This window comes from Peromyscus maniculatus, chromosome 8, assembly GCF_049852395.1.
Source record: "Peromyscus maniculatus bairdii isolate BWxNUB_F1_BW_parent chromosome 8, HU_Pman_BW_mat_3.1, whole genome shotgun sequence".
NCBI classification, from domain to species: Eukaryota; Metazoa; Chordata; class Mammalia; order Rodentia; family Cricetidae; genus Peromyscus; species Peromyscus maniculatus.
Genome location: NC_134859.1, coordinates 39248199 through 39261825, shown reverse-complemented (window position 1 = coordinate 39261825; position 13627 = coordinate 39248199). Strand labels below are relative to the sequence as shown.

At 45.9% G+C, this 13627-nt stretch overlaps 1 protein-coding gene and 1 long non-coding RNA gene across 3 annotated transcripts in view; one reads left to right on the top strand and one right to left on the bottom strand.

Moving 5' to 3' along the window:
* The window catches only part of Slc36a3 (solute carrier family 36 member 3), a 35377-nt gene that overhangs the window by 17262 nt on the left and 4488 nt on the right, over positions 1 to 13627 (top strand). For both annotated transcript variants that reach the window (XM_042284017.2, XM_042284018.2), the window contains 4 exons: positions 6128 to 6212; positions 8069 to 8287; positions 11863 to 11961; positions 12476 to 12642. In XM_042284017.2, coding sequence (XP_042139951.1) covers positions 6128 to 6212; positions 8069 to 8287; positions 11863 to 11961; positions 12476 to 12642 — 570 coding nt within the window. The remainder of the gene's footprint in view (positions 1 to 6127; positions 6213 to 8068; positions 8288 to 11862; positions 11962 to 12475; positions 12643 to 13627) is intronic.
* Positions 1538 to 12859, bottom strand: LOC121831796 (uncharacterized). The gene is made up of 4 exons (XR_006075379.2): positions 12727 to 12859; positions 11531 to 11610; positions 10758 to 10847; positions 1538 to 3448 (listed from the first exon to the last, which is right to left on the bottom strand). It is a non-coding gene; the product is annotated as an uncharacterized LOC121831796 (long non-coding RNA).

The window sequence follows — 13627 nt, the reverse complement described above, 5'->3', positions numbered from 1 at the left end:
AAGCAGAAAGGCTCTTTTTGGAAACTGTCAAGCAAGGTAGAAGATCTCTCCATGGCCCCAACCCACCTCTTTCTTCACTCTGGTTCATAAATAGCCCTTTCAAGGCTTTCTTTCTTTATATATATATATATATATATATATATATATATATATATATATATATATATATATATATATATTGTGTGTGTGTGTGTGTGTGTGTGTGTGTGTGTGTGAAAGGTATGTGTTAATTGCTTTTTTTTTTTCTGAAAGAAAGAAAGACAAGTGAGAGGACCAGTCAGACTCTGTAACAGGCTGCTCAGTCTTCTCTCAGAGATCAGGCCTCATTTCAATTTCCTGAGACTGAATAAGCAGTTTCTGAAAGAGTCACAAAGGACAATCAATCTCCAGCACCCCCAATAGCAAGGACAAGGAGGCCTGATACATGCACTGCAGACCTGAGCCACAAACAGCTCAAGGTGATAACCAAAGAAGGACAAGCCTGGGACTCTCCCAAGCCTGCCCCCAAATGGGAAAACCTTAGCCCTGATCAGCCTCTGACTAGCCCTGGCCCATACAGATGTGCTAATATGATTGCCACTTTCTTAAGCCAATCACAGATAAAATGACCTAACTACTCTAAGACCTCCCCTTGGCTATGCTCAAAAGGAGCCCCACACATCCCTCTTGGGGTCTTCACCATCTTGCCTTTGTGTGGGATTGCAGGCCCCGGCATGCTGGAATAATAAATGCTCTTGTTGATTGCATACTTGGATGGTGCCTTTTGTGGGACTGCACCAGGACCCTCACATCAAGAACTCATAGCCAGGGTGACCTTGAACTAGCTAAGAAGCCAAGGATGACTTTGAACTTCTTGTATAAGACCTAGCTGGGCTCATACTGTGCCAAGAAGTGAAGCTTCATAAACACTAGGCTAGAACTCTACCAACCTAGCTACAGCCCCAGCCCTAGGTCATTTTACATTTTCTTGTATGTTGCCTAGAATCGTGTAAACTTGAAGTTCATTTTGCTTTCTGGCTTATTTATTTGTGTGTTTGAGACAGGGTCTCCCGATCACTAGGCTGGCCTCAAACATGCTTTGTAGCCTCAAGACGACCCTGAATTCCTGACCCTCCTCCTTCTCCCCAAGTGCACCTCCACAACCAGCGTGAAATTAGATGTTTTTATCTAACAATGTAACAGTTACTTGTTCTGTTGCTGCAGCAGAGTATCTGAGGGAAACAACCTGAGGAATGGAGGTTTATTCCAGCTCACAGTTCCAGTGTTAGGGAAGGTATGGCAGCTGGGACAGGAAACAGCTGGTCACATTGTGTACACCATCAGGAAGCAGAGAGAGGATTGCTGGTGCTCAGCTCACGGTTTCCTTTTGTTATTCAGTCTGAGCCCGAGCACACAGAATGGTGTTGCCCAAATCCAGTGTGGGTCTTCTCACCTCGGTTAGCCTATTCTTCTTTTTTCTTTTTTTTTTTCTTTCTTTCTTTTTCTTTTTCTTTTTTTTTTTTGGTTTTTGTTCCTTTTTTTTATTTTTTTGGTTTTTACTTATTTGGGTTTTGTTTGTACAGGGTCTCTCTACATAGCTCTGAGTGTCCTGGAACTCACTATGTAGACCAGGCTGGCCTCTGCCTCCCGAGTGCTGGGAATGAAGACATGCATCACTAAACCCAGATAGCCAACTTATTCTAGAATGTCTCTCACAGACATGCCAAAGATTTGTTTTCCTTGTGATTCTACATCCTGCCACCCGAACAGCAGAAATCAATCATCAGAGACAATATTCCTCTTTTTTTTTCATCTTGAGACATGCAGACACATTTCATCATTTAAAGGCTCACAGAGTTCTCTGGTGCAGAAGTTTGCCCTGTTTTTGTTGAACATTCCCCTGGAGATGGACATTTAGTGTGTTCCCTTTGTTATGGGGTAAAGACCCAGAGACCACTTGCACAACCAAAGTTCGAATTGAGAGTCCGTATTAAGCTGGCCTGCAACTGACTGGAGAGAAACACTTCTCACAGAGCAGCCCTGGATGCATATTACAGGGAGTTTTTAAAGACAAAGAACACAGAAAAACTACATCCTGGCTGGCAGTTGCAAGGGGAACCTAGCAAGCAGTTTAACAAGAGCCAGGAACATGCAGTTAGCTGGGGCATTTGACCGGGTGTCTAGAATGGAGTTGGGTGCTTTCCCACGGGACTTTCCAGGGCAGGAGATAGAGACCAAATATGGCTTCAGCTGAGACAAGATGGAGAACTTTTTACCCTGTTACACCTTGTTTGATAAGAAGTTAATGGTGAGTCAGTCCTGGTAGCATAGACCTATCATGCCACTGTCCTAGTTAGCTTTAATTGTCACCTTGGCACAGCATAGAGTCATCCAGGAGGAAAGCCTAAACTGATGAATTGCCCTGATCAGATTGGCTTATCGGTAATTGTCTTGACTGTTAATTGGTATAGGAGAATCCAGCCCACAGCCCCATTCTCGGGGTCTATATAAACAAACAAGCAAACAAAAAACCTAGTTAAACATGAACTTGTGAGCAAGCCAGTAAGAAGCATTCTTCCGTGAGTTCTGCTTCAGGTTCTTACATCGTGCTCCGGTCCTGACTTTCCTCAACAGGACTGTGACCTGGGAGTGTAGGCTGGATAAACCCTCCTTTCTTATGTTGCTTTTGGTCTGAGTGTTTTATCACAGTAGCAGAGGGAGCCAGGACAGCCACCCTCCCTGAAGGCTGTCAGAAATACCCGGAGCTCAATGCCTCCCTGAATTCAAGACATAGTGATGTAGGGAGACCCCTGGGCCAGGATTTTAAAACAGCTAAGCATGCCGGGCAGTGGTGGCACACACCTTTGATCCCAACACTCAGGAGGCAAAGGCAGGTGATTTGCTGTGAGTTTGAGGCCAGCCTGATCTACAGAGTGAGCTACTTTTTTTTTTTTTGAGACAGGGTTTCTCTGTATAGTCCTGGCTGTCCCAGAACTCACTCTGTAGATCAGGCTGGCCTCAAACTCACACACACACACACATACACACACACACACACACACACACACACATTGATGGTGTGTTCAAAATGCTTTTCTATTTGAGCATCGCTGGTCATCTTACCAATCTCAAATAGGACCCAGGGTGAGATTTCACTGCCCTAGAAAAATAGGGGTGACCAGGATTCTCACAACAAAATAACACCTCAAAAGTATAGAAGACCCTGATAGTGGAGGAACTGAAAAACCCCGAGGCCCCTCCGTGAGACCTTTTCTGACAGTTCTTCTCCAGGCAGGGAGTCAACACTGAGGCCCCTTCCGTACCGCCTACCTCAGGCTCCTCAGGCCAGCACTGATCTCCCAATCAGGAATTGTTCGTTATCAGCCAGATGAGGTCAGGATCCACGCTGATGCTATCTTAAGTAGCTATGTAGGACAAAAACAGCCCTCAGAGTTCACTGTACCCATGCCTGTAGAGATGGAAAAATTATACAGCTCAGAGAAGACAAGCAGGTTGCTGAAAGCCACACAGGAATTTAGTGCCAGAGTAAGGACTAGAACTTGAGATCTCTACTCTCCACCCGCCAGAATTCCCTTGTCCCAGTGCTTTGGAGATCAGTAACTGAGAAAAGTTGGAAATACTTGGAGGGAAGTCTCATTTCAACCAGCGATTCTTCATTTTCGGGGCACTAAGAGGAACTCAGTGGCTTGAGGAAGAACTGCCTGCCCCCCCCCCCCCCCCCGCCCAGGTAGCAATCATTGATGGATGCTCAGCCTTTAGATGGACAGTCAGTGGGGAATTTATAAAGGAGGGTGCAGTGGTGGCCCTGCCCAGGGTGCCAAGCTAAGCCCACACCAGCCCATGCCACAGGTGTCTTGTGATAGAATAGAGATCTAATCTGAAATCCTCTTGCCAGAGGAAAAAAAATCAGTGAAGAAACGTCACCTAATCAAAGCTCCTGGTCTGAGATCAGCTCACAAGAAACCCCCAAGGATGGGAGACCAGGATAAACGGTACACAAGAAAGTCAGCAGGATCCAGAAAATCGGATATGCCGACTGGACAAGCTAGCTGCCAAGGCAAGCTACCACCAAAAAAGTGAAAAGTTGAAGGCAAAGAGAAAAACAGGACTTGGCTGTAGCTCAGGGGTAGAGCACCTGCCTAGCATGCAGGGTTTAATCCCCAGTATCAGAAAACAGGAAATGACCAAACAACGAACAAAAACCCACAGAGCACAATGAACATGGTAATTTTTCAAATGTAAGAGTTGTAATAAAGTGCAGTGCACAGGTTTGCCTTGAACCAGCTTTATAAAAGGGTATCTGTCATTAAGTTCTAAAGCTTTGGGTGTGAGGGGGTACATGAATGAAGAGAGATCCAAAACCACAGGACAGCAGGCTATTGACACCCCCACCCACCCAGGGTTCTGAAAGAGGAAAGGGGGGGGCGGGGAGGGGGGGTTTGCTGGCTCAACGATTAAGAGCACTGAAAACTCTTCCAGAGGACCCAGGTTCAAATCTCAGCACCCATATGGCAGCTCACAACTGTCTGTAACTACAAGATCTGACACCCTCACATAGACATGCATGCAGGCAAAAACATCAGTGTACATAAAATAAGAATAAATTATTTTGCTGGGTGGTGGTGGTGGCAGCGGCAGCGGCGGCGCACGCCTTGAATCCCAGCACTTGGGAGGCAGAGCCAGGCGGATCTCTGTGAGTTCGAGGCCAGCCTGGTCTACAACCAGGAAAGGCGCAAAGCTACACAGAGAAACCCTGTCTCGAAAAACCATTAAAAAAATAATAATAATAAATTACTTTAAAAAGAAAGAAAGGAAGGAAGGAAGGAAGGAAGAAAGAAAGAAAGGAAGAAAGAAAGAGGAACAGAGTTGATGTTTTTGTCGTCCCACCCAAAGTGCTTCCAGAAGTCTAATCTGGAGGAAATGGTCACACAAACACAGTTTGTGGGCAGTTTACATAAGGCCAGCCTGGACTCTCCAAAATAACCTAGTGTAAAACAGCTGCACACACCTTTAATCCCAGCACTCAGGAGGCAGAGGCAGGTGAATCTCTGTGAGTTCTGACCTGCAGACCTAGTTCCAGAGCAGCCAGGACTATGAAGAGAAACCCTGTCTCAAAAAACAAAAACAAACAAACAAAAAACCAACAGGTGTACATGCACACAAAATATTCCATGTTGGGGGGGGACTAAACAGGTACAGCTAAATATAACACACAGCCTTGGAAATTAAATAAATAAATACATACATACATACATAAATGAATGAATGAATAAATAAATGAATAAATAAAAGTTAAGCCAGGTATAATGGCACACTTGCAGTTCCAGCACTTGGAAGTAAAAGCAGGAGAATCAGGAATTCAGAGGCAGCCTGGGCTACATAGGGAGTTTACAGCCTTGGCTACATGAGACAATGCCCCTCTCAAAAAAGAAAAGGACACTTGTGAGATAAGATATCTAAAATATAGGCTATATATTTGATGTTAAAGTTAATTTCTGTCTGTCAAGGATTAAGAGAAATCTGCTTGAGGTATTCCAGGTAGATGTTTCATGACTTCTGAAATTATCATTGAAATGATTCTAAAAAGAGTGTGTGTGTATGCTGTGTGTGTGTCTATGTGTATGTGCTGTGTGTGCTCTGTGTGTGTGTGTGCTGTGTGTGTTGTGTGTGTGTGCTGTGAGTGTTTGCTTTGCGTGCTGTGTGTATGTGTGTGTGTGTGTGTGTGTGTGTGTGTGTGTGTGTGTGTGTGTGTGTGTGTGTGTTGAATATATATACCCAGAATGTAACTAGGGCAAAGGTGGTTGCTCAGACATTCATGAGAATGTGTGGATGTGGCTGGTTGTGGTGATATCAGCACTCCTGGGGTAGAAGCTAGAAAATCAGGAGTTGAAGGTCACACTTAACCACCTGGCTAATGAGAGGCCAGCCTGGGCTACATGAGGCCCTATCTCAAAACAAAACAACAAAACAAAACCTAAAGCCAGAGTTTATGGCTGTTAATTCTACCATACTATCAGCTTTTTCTGAAGGCCTGAAATTTCTCAAAATACAATCATCAGAAATAATTGTTTTGAAAATGAAACCCATTCTAAACAACAACTTCTTTTCCTCATCCTCTTCCTTCTAGGTACATTGTGAGCTTCCTGCTGATCATCACTCAGCTGGGCTTCTGCAGCGTGTATTTCATGTTTATGGCAGACAATTTACAACAGGTAAAGAGGGCTCTTCTGGGCAGAGTGGGAGGAGAGAAGGAGAGAGAGGAGAAACGAGGAGAGCAAGAGAGCAGACCTCCCGAGGCCAGGGCTGTTAGTGGGACCATAACATCGGAGCCAGTCTGCCCCATCTTAGACCACAGTTGGGACCAGAGCAGAGCCAAAGTCCCACATCTTCAGTCTGGAAAGCATAGATGGAGTCGACCCTTAGGCATCTCAGGTTGTCACATCCAAGATGTCTAACAGGCTGTCACCTTCCCCTCATCATGTCTCTAACATGAGACAAGTCGGTGAGAGCACTCTTTTATGGCTTTGTGGGACGGAAGAGCACACCCAGGCATCCAGGAAGAACAGTGAGCTGTGTAACGGAGGGGTTGGTGGAGGAGCGACCGCTGGGTTCCCAGTCCTGCCCAGAGGGTGTGCTTGTGCAACTGAAACCTTTTCTCTAGTCATGTGAGGGGGGAGGGGACCAAGAGACTGTCTATCAGACAAAAAGACCGTTGGGTCTTTGGGTTTTATGATGCCCAGGGTTTCCGGTTGTCAGAATCACACCCACTACAGTTAAAGGTTTCTAGGCTTGCCAAATAAAAACACAGGACACAGAAAACCAGGCATGGCAGCTCACATCCATAATGCCACGCTTGGAAGGTAGAAGCAGAATGATCAAAAGTTCAAGGTCAATCACGGCTACATAGCAAGTCTGAGGCCAGCCTCAGATACATGAGACCCTATCTCAAAAAGTGGGGGGAGGGGACGTGAGAGCATAGCTCAGTCAGTAAAATTCTTGTCTTTGCAAGCACAAGGGCATGGTTTCCATCTCCCAGGACCCACATATAAAAAAGCCGGGTTTGGTGGCATGCAGCTGTAATTCCTGTGCTGAAGAGCCAGAGACAGGTGACTGCCGCTCACTGGATGACCAATCTAGCCTAACGTGCCCAGTTCACAGCTAATGAGAGACCCTGTGTCAAAAACCCAAGGTGGACAAACCTGAGAAACAATACTGAGTCGTCCTCTGCAAGCCCCACCCCCAGGAACACATATGTGTAAGTGCGCAGACTCACAGAAGACACTCACCTATGGAGCTGGAGAGATGGCTCAGCAGTTAAGAGCGTTTGTTGCTCTTTCAGAGGACCCAGAGCCGGGTTTGGTTCCCAGCACCACATGGTGATTCACAGCTGTCTGTAACTCTGGTTTCGGGAAACCTGACTTCGTCTTTTGACCTCTTCCAACACCCGGCATGTACATGATCCACTTACATATATGCAGGCAAAACACACATACAATAAAATTAAATAAATCTAAAAATGTTTTAAAGGTTTATTTACTTGATTTTTATGTGTATGAATGTTTTGCCTGATTGTATGTATGCGTACTACAAGCCCATGGAAGTCAGAAGAAGGTGTTGGCTTTCCTGGAACTGTGAACCACCCTGTGGGTGCTGGGAATTGAACTCAGGTCCTCTGTAAGAGCAACCAGTGTTCTTAAGCACTGAGCCACCTCTCTAGCCCCTTAGAAAATGTTTTCAGAGCCGGGCGGTAGTGGCACACGCCTTTAATCCCAGCACTTGGGAGGCAGAGGCAGGCGGATCTCTGTGAGTTCGAGGCCAGCCTGGTCTACAAAGTGAGATCCAGCAAAGGCGCAAAACTACACAGAGAAACCCTGTCTCGAAAAACCAAAAAATTTAAAAAAAAAAATGTTTTCAAAGACATCTTGTTATGTTGAAGTTTTACACAACTCATGAATAATATCTTTCTGCTGGGGCAGTAGGTCATCAGCCATTCAACTGAAATCTTAATTGAAACGGTTCTTAGTGATTCCTGATTGATGCCCCGACTTTCACTGTGCCCCTTTGGCAGATTGTGGAAGAAGCTCACTTCACCTCCAATGTCTGCCAGCCCAGGAAGAGCTTGGTGCTGACCCCCGTCCTGGATGCTCGCTTCTACATGCTCACCATCCTGCCCTTCCTCATCCTGCTGGTGCTGGTCCAGAACCCACAGGTGTTGTCCATCTTCTCCACCTTGGCCACCATCACCACCCTGGGCAGCCTGGCTCTGATCTTCGAGTATCTCATCCAGGTGTGTGTTTGACGCCACACAGGAGGAGGTCAGGGTCCAAGGCTTCTGAGACATGGCAGGGTTACCGATGCTTTGAGAAAGTGGTGGGTCCCCTGCTCTGAACCTAGATGATTTCTAGAAATACTTGTGTCCCCCAAGCTGTAAAAGTTAGGCATCATTATCATCAACACCCTCGTCTTCAGTATCATAGTCATATCCAAAAATTGAATTGCTAGGTAATTTAGCTGCTGAATGTCATCTGTGATCAGGTGTTGTTTGAGAAGATGGGAATTTGGGGCTCAGTAACAAGAGATAAAGAAGGATGTCACACTTCCCATCATTTCAATGAAATACCAAGAAATACCACAGTATGGAGATTGGGAGAGGGCCCAGTGGGTGAGGTGCTTGCTGCCCTAGCAGAGGAACTGAGTTCCCATGCCCAGTATCCACATGACAGCCTAGCACAGTGGGGCACACATGTAACCCCAGAATTGAGAGAGTGAAGGCAGGTGGGGGGGTTCACTGGCCAGACAGTCTAGCTAAAATGGTGAACTCTAAGTTCAGTCGGGGACTCTTAAAATTAAGAATCGCCAGGCGGTGTTGGCACACGCCTTTAGTCCCAGCACCCAGGAGGCAGAGGCAGGTGGATCTCTGTGAGTCTGAGGCCAGCCTAGACTACAGAGTGAGTTCCAGGACAGGCTCCAAAGCTATACAGAGAAACCCTATTTCAAAAAATGAAAAACCAAAAAAAAAAAAAAAAGTAAAACAATAGAGGAAGTGCCCCTCCCCCCAGTGATATAAATGTATTAGAAACATTTTAAAGTCATAGATAGATAGATAGATAGATAGATAGATAGATAGATAGATAGATAGATAGATAGATAGATAGATAAGGAATTTGATCTACTTGGTACGAAGGACTTTACACAACTTCTTCTATCTTCGAAATAAAACAACTGCAAAATACTATCTCTATCCCAGTTCCAGAAAAAGGCTCTAAGGAGCAGGGGCAGCAGGTGGGCAGATCTTTCTGAAGGGCCAACTGGTTTACCTCCCATCGTTCCCGCTAGCATTCCACCATTGTTGCTTCATTTCTTTGATCATGAAAGTCTATGGAATTATATTAGTGTCCTGTTGCTGCTATAACAAATAACCACAAATCTGCAAAGTTTAAAAAAACAAACAACAACAAAAACCCAGGGTCTTATGTAGCCCAGGTTGGCTTTGTAGCTAAGCATGACCTTGACTCCACTTCTGAGTGCCAGACTTACAGACATGCACCTTGACACCCAACTTATGCAGCACTTCCTGTCTGTTAGGCAGGCACTCTACAAACTAAACTATAACCCAGGACAGTTTTTGGTTGTTTTTGTTTGGGCTTATTTTCTTTGGTTTCAGGGTATTTGTCTTGAAACCGGGTAACTTTGAGCTCTTTAAGTATTGGAGGGTGACCATGAACTTCTGGTCTTCCTGCTTCTACCTCCCAAGAGCTGGGTTTACAGGCATGTGCCAGTGCATTTGGATTTCTAGAGAGTTGGGGATCAAACTCAGGTCTTATTGTATGCTGGGCAAGCATACTACCAACTAATCTACATCCCAGCCCTAAAATGGCACAGATTTCCTCTATGGTGCTGGAGGTCTCACTGACTAATCAGAGATCAGCAAGGCTATAGCTTTTCCAGAGGTTTCAAGAGTCTGCTTTCTTGCCTTTCCCAGCATGCCTTGGCCCATGGCCCCTTCCATGGTCAAAACCAGCAACACTAGGCTGAGTCTTTCCTTGCTGCATCCTTGTTCCCTCTTCCACTTCTCTCTTCTTTTAAGGACTCTTATCTGACTCAAATAATCCAAGTTTGTCTCCCTGTGTAAGGTCATCTGCTTTAACATCCTAAATTCCTTTTGAAAACTCAACACTCTAGCCAAGCATGGTGGTATGCACCCATTAATCCTAGCACTTGGGAGGCCAGGACAAGAAGATAGCTTGGTCTCCATAACAAGAACCTAACTCAAAAAATAAAAAAATAAAAAAATAACATAATCCACCCCGTTTTGCTGTCGCATGCCTTGAACCTCAGTAGTTGGGAAGTAGAGGCAATCAGAACTCTGTGAGTTTGAGCCTAGTCTGGTCTACATTGAGAGTGGACAGCCAGGGCTACATGGAGAGACCATGGCAATAAATAAATAAATAAATAAATAAATAAATAAATAAATAAATAAATAAATAAATAAATAAATAAAATAATCTGCTCACAGGTTCCTGGAATTAGGATGAGGATATCTTTGAGAAACCTTTATTTATCCTACCCACCACAGAAATCTGTTATAATCACTCCTCCTTTGGCTGCAGAACAAGTTTGAGGGCATCTTGGGCTACCTGATACACTGACACAAATAAATTATCACTCTCTTTATCTACGATGGCTACTGTATCAACTGGCAGATTGCGGTGGTACAGAGATGTTAAAGGTCAGGAGCAGGGGACAGGCATCCTTACCTGGGCTGTGTGAGTAGCTTGCAAAATAGCCTTGGGCAATTGCCTTCTTCCACTGTCCTGACTGTTCCATATTTAAGATGAGAAGACAAACTGTATGGGGGGCAGGGGGGGGAGTAGAATATTACTGAGCACTAAAGAAAAATGAGAGGGCTTTTAAAAATATTTCTCTCTTCTCTCTCTCTCTCTCTCTCTCTCTCTCTCTCTCTCTCTCTCTCTCTCTGTGTGTGTGTGTGTGTGTGTGTGTGTGTGTGTGTGTGTGTGTGTGTCCATGAGGCCAGAAGAAGGTGTCAGAATGCCTGAAGCTAGAGTTACTGGTGGTTGTGAGTTGCCTGATGTGGGTGCTGGGAAATGAACTCCAGTCCTTTGAAAGAGCAGCAAGCACTCTTAACCGCTGGGCCCATCTCTCCAGGTCCAGGAATGAAATTCTAATGAATGCTACAACATGCATGAACCTTAAAAGGCACTAAGCTAAGTGAAATAAGCCAAGCACAAAAAATACAAATGCTACAAGCTCCTGATCACAGGAGGCACTTAGGCAGCCACATTTATACAGGCAGAACAGACACAGGCATTGCTAAGAGGTAGAGAACAAAGAATTAGAGTTTCAGATTGGGTTGGTAAGAAAGCTCTGCTGATGAACAGCAGTGACGGGAATGTCACGGGGTGCACACATTCAGTGGGCAAAATGACTAAGTGGAAAGTTTGATGCTGCTTTGCCGCGGTCAATGTAAATAAACTAGACTGGGATGGGGCTACGTGGGTAGAGTGCTCACCTAGAATGCAGGAGGACCTCGGTTCCATCTTCAACACTGCCTAAAACTACACCTGGTAGTGCACACCTGTAGTCCCAGCACTGGAGATGGAGACAGAGACAGGAGGGTCAGGAATTCAAAATCGTTCTCAGGGACATACTGAGCTCAAGGTCAGCCTGGGCTGCAGGAGACTCTGTCCCAAAATAAATTAGCTAATTAATTAGAACACTTTTTAAAAAAAAAAAAAAAAAAAGATAAGACAGAATGTAACAGTGCCCCTTACACTATCTGTCATCGGACATGACCCAGGATGACCTCCCCACGGCAAAGCCAACACCCTTCCTCTCTTTCAGGAGACCCCACGTCACAGCAGCCTGCCCCTGGTCGCAAGCTGGAAGACTTTCTTGTTGTTCTTTGGCACGGCCATCTTCACCTTTGAAGGCGTGGGGATGGTAAGAACGATGAGGTACCCCACAGAGTGGTCAGCTGTGAGTCCCTATATCACCCTAGCAGTGCTGAGAGCAGTGCAGCATGATTCCCTCCTGGGGATGGGAAAGTCTGCACTCATGAGGGCACCTCCCAACCCAGACCACACCTCAAGTTCCCAAGACAATGACAAAGATGGAAAATTGACTAATCAGCCCACACTGAGCAGGGTGTTGGGTCAATAGCAAGCGTGAGACAAGATGGAGGAGGAGTGAGCATCTAGAGGAGGTGTGGCCACGTGGAGGGGTGTGGCCATAAAGCTGATGTGGCCATGTGGAGGGGCGTGGCCATTTGGAGTGATGTGGCAATATAGCAAGTGTGGCTGTATGGAGGGTGTGACCTTGAGGAGGGGTGTGGCCTTGTGGAGGGGTCCCTGCTGACTCAATCCACCAGGAGAAGAACACCTGTGCCTATAAGGGAACCTACAGCCACCATGGCCACTCCTTCCGACCTGGTCTTTCCCAAACCGTCTGCTTCCAGGTTCTTCCTCTCAAAAGCCAGATGAAGAGCCCACAGCAGTTTCCTGCCGTGCTGTATCTGGGGATGTCCTTTGTCATCTTCCTCTATATCTGCCTGGGGACCCTGGGCTACATGAAGTTCGGCTCAGACACTCAGGCTAGCATCACCCTCAACTTGCCCAACTGCTGGTAGGAACCTGCCTGCCTCAAGTGGGACAGGGAGGCGTGGGCGGTGAGCCTCGGTGGCGGAATGCGCACGCGTGAACCGGTTACCTTTAGGAAGCAATGAACTGTTGTGAACTGTTGACATTCATGTTAATAATGATTACGGGTGAGTTTGATGACCAGGCACTGTGCTTCCTCTCAGTTTCCCACAGCAGCCTTAAGCATTGTCAATGAGGACTCCATAGAACAGATGAGAACAGTCAACATCAGAGGCTCTCAGTGACCTTCCCAGCTAACACTGTCTAGTGGGAGTGCAGACTTGACTTCCAAGTTTGACCCCAAAATGCAAAGGCCCTAAGATGAGCAATGCGGGGTTGTTGAGGAAACAGAACGTGAAAACGCCATGGTAGAGCATTTGTGCAGATTGTCTGAGGACCTAGGTTGGATAAGAACAAGAATAATATTTTTTTTTAATTTTTGAGATAGGATAACCTCAAACTTCCTTTGTAGCCAAAGCTAGCCTTGAACTCCTGATCCAACCTGCCTCTGCTCCCCAAGTGCTGGGATTACGGACATGCACTACCATTACCTGGGTAAAAACAAATAATAAATAATTTCAGGTATGTACCACAGATGGACTGCTTACTTAAGCTATTGAGTATCCCCAGTTGGAACTCGGCCTGGAGTTCTTACCCTCAGTCATTCATTCTCTCATCCATCCATCCAGGAAACATCTGTAAGAGGGATCTTTACAGGAGGTCTTGGGCTCCCAGTGACTAAATACATGTTCTAAAGCTACCTAATAGGATCCGCATTCTGCTTCCTCCATGCCCGTGGGCAAGCCTCCCACCCTTCTGCACAGTAAGGCTTACACACGTGCCTCTCGGTATCTGTCAGGACAGTTTTGTGATGCTTCAGTCGTGAACCATCACCGTGGCTGTCACACAAGTGCTTAACTCTTTGTTCACACCAATCCATTATGGGCTGGCCCAGGTTCTCATTCTAATGG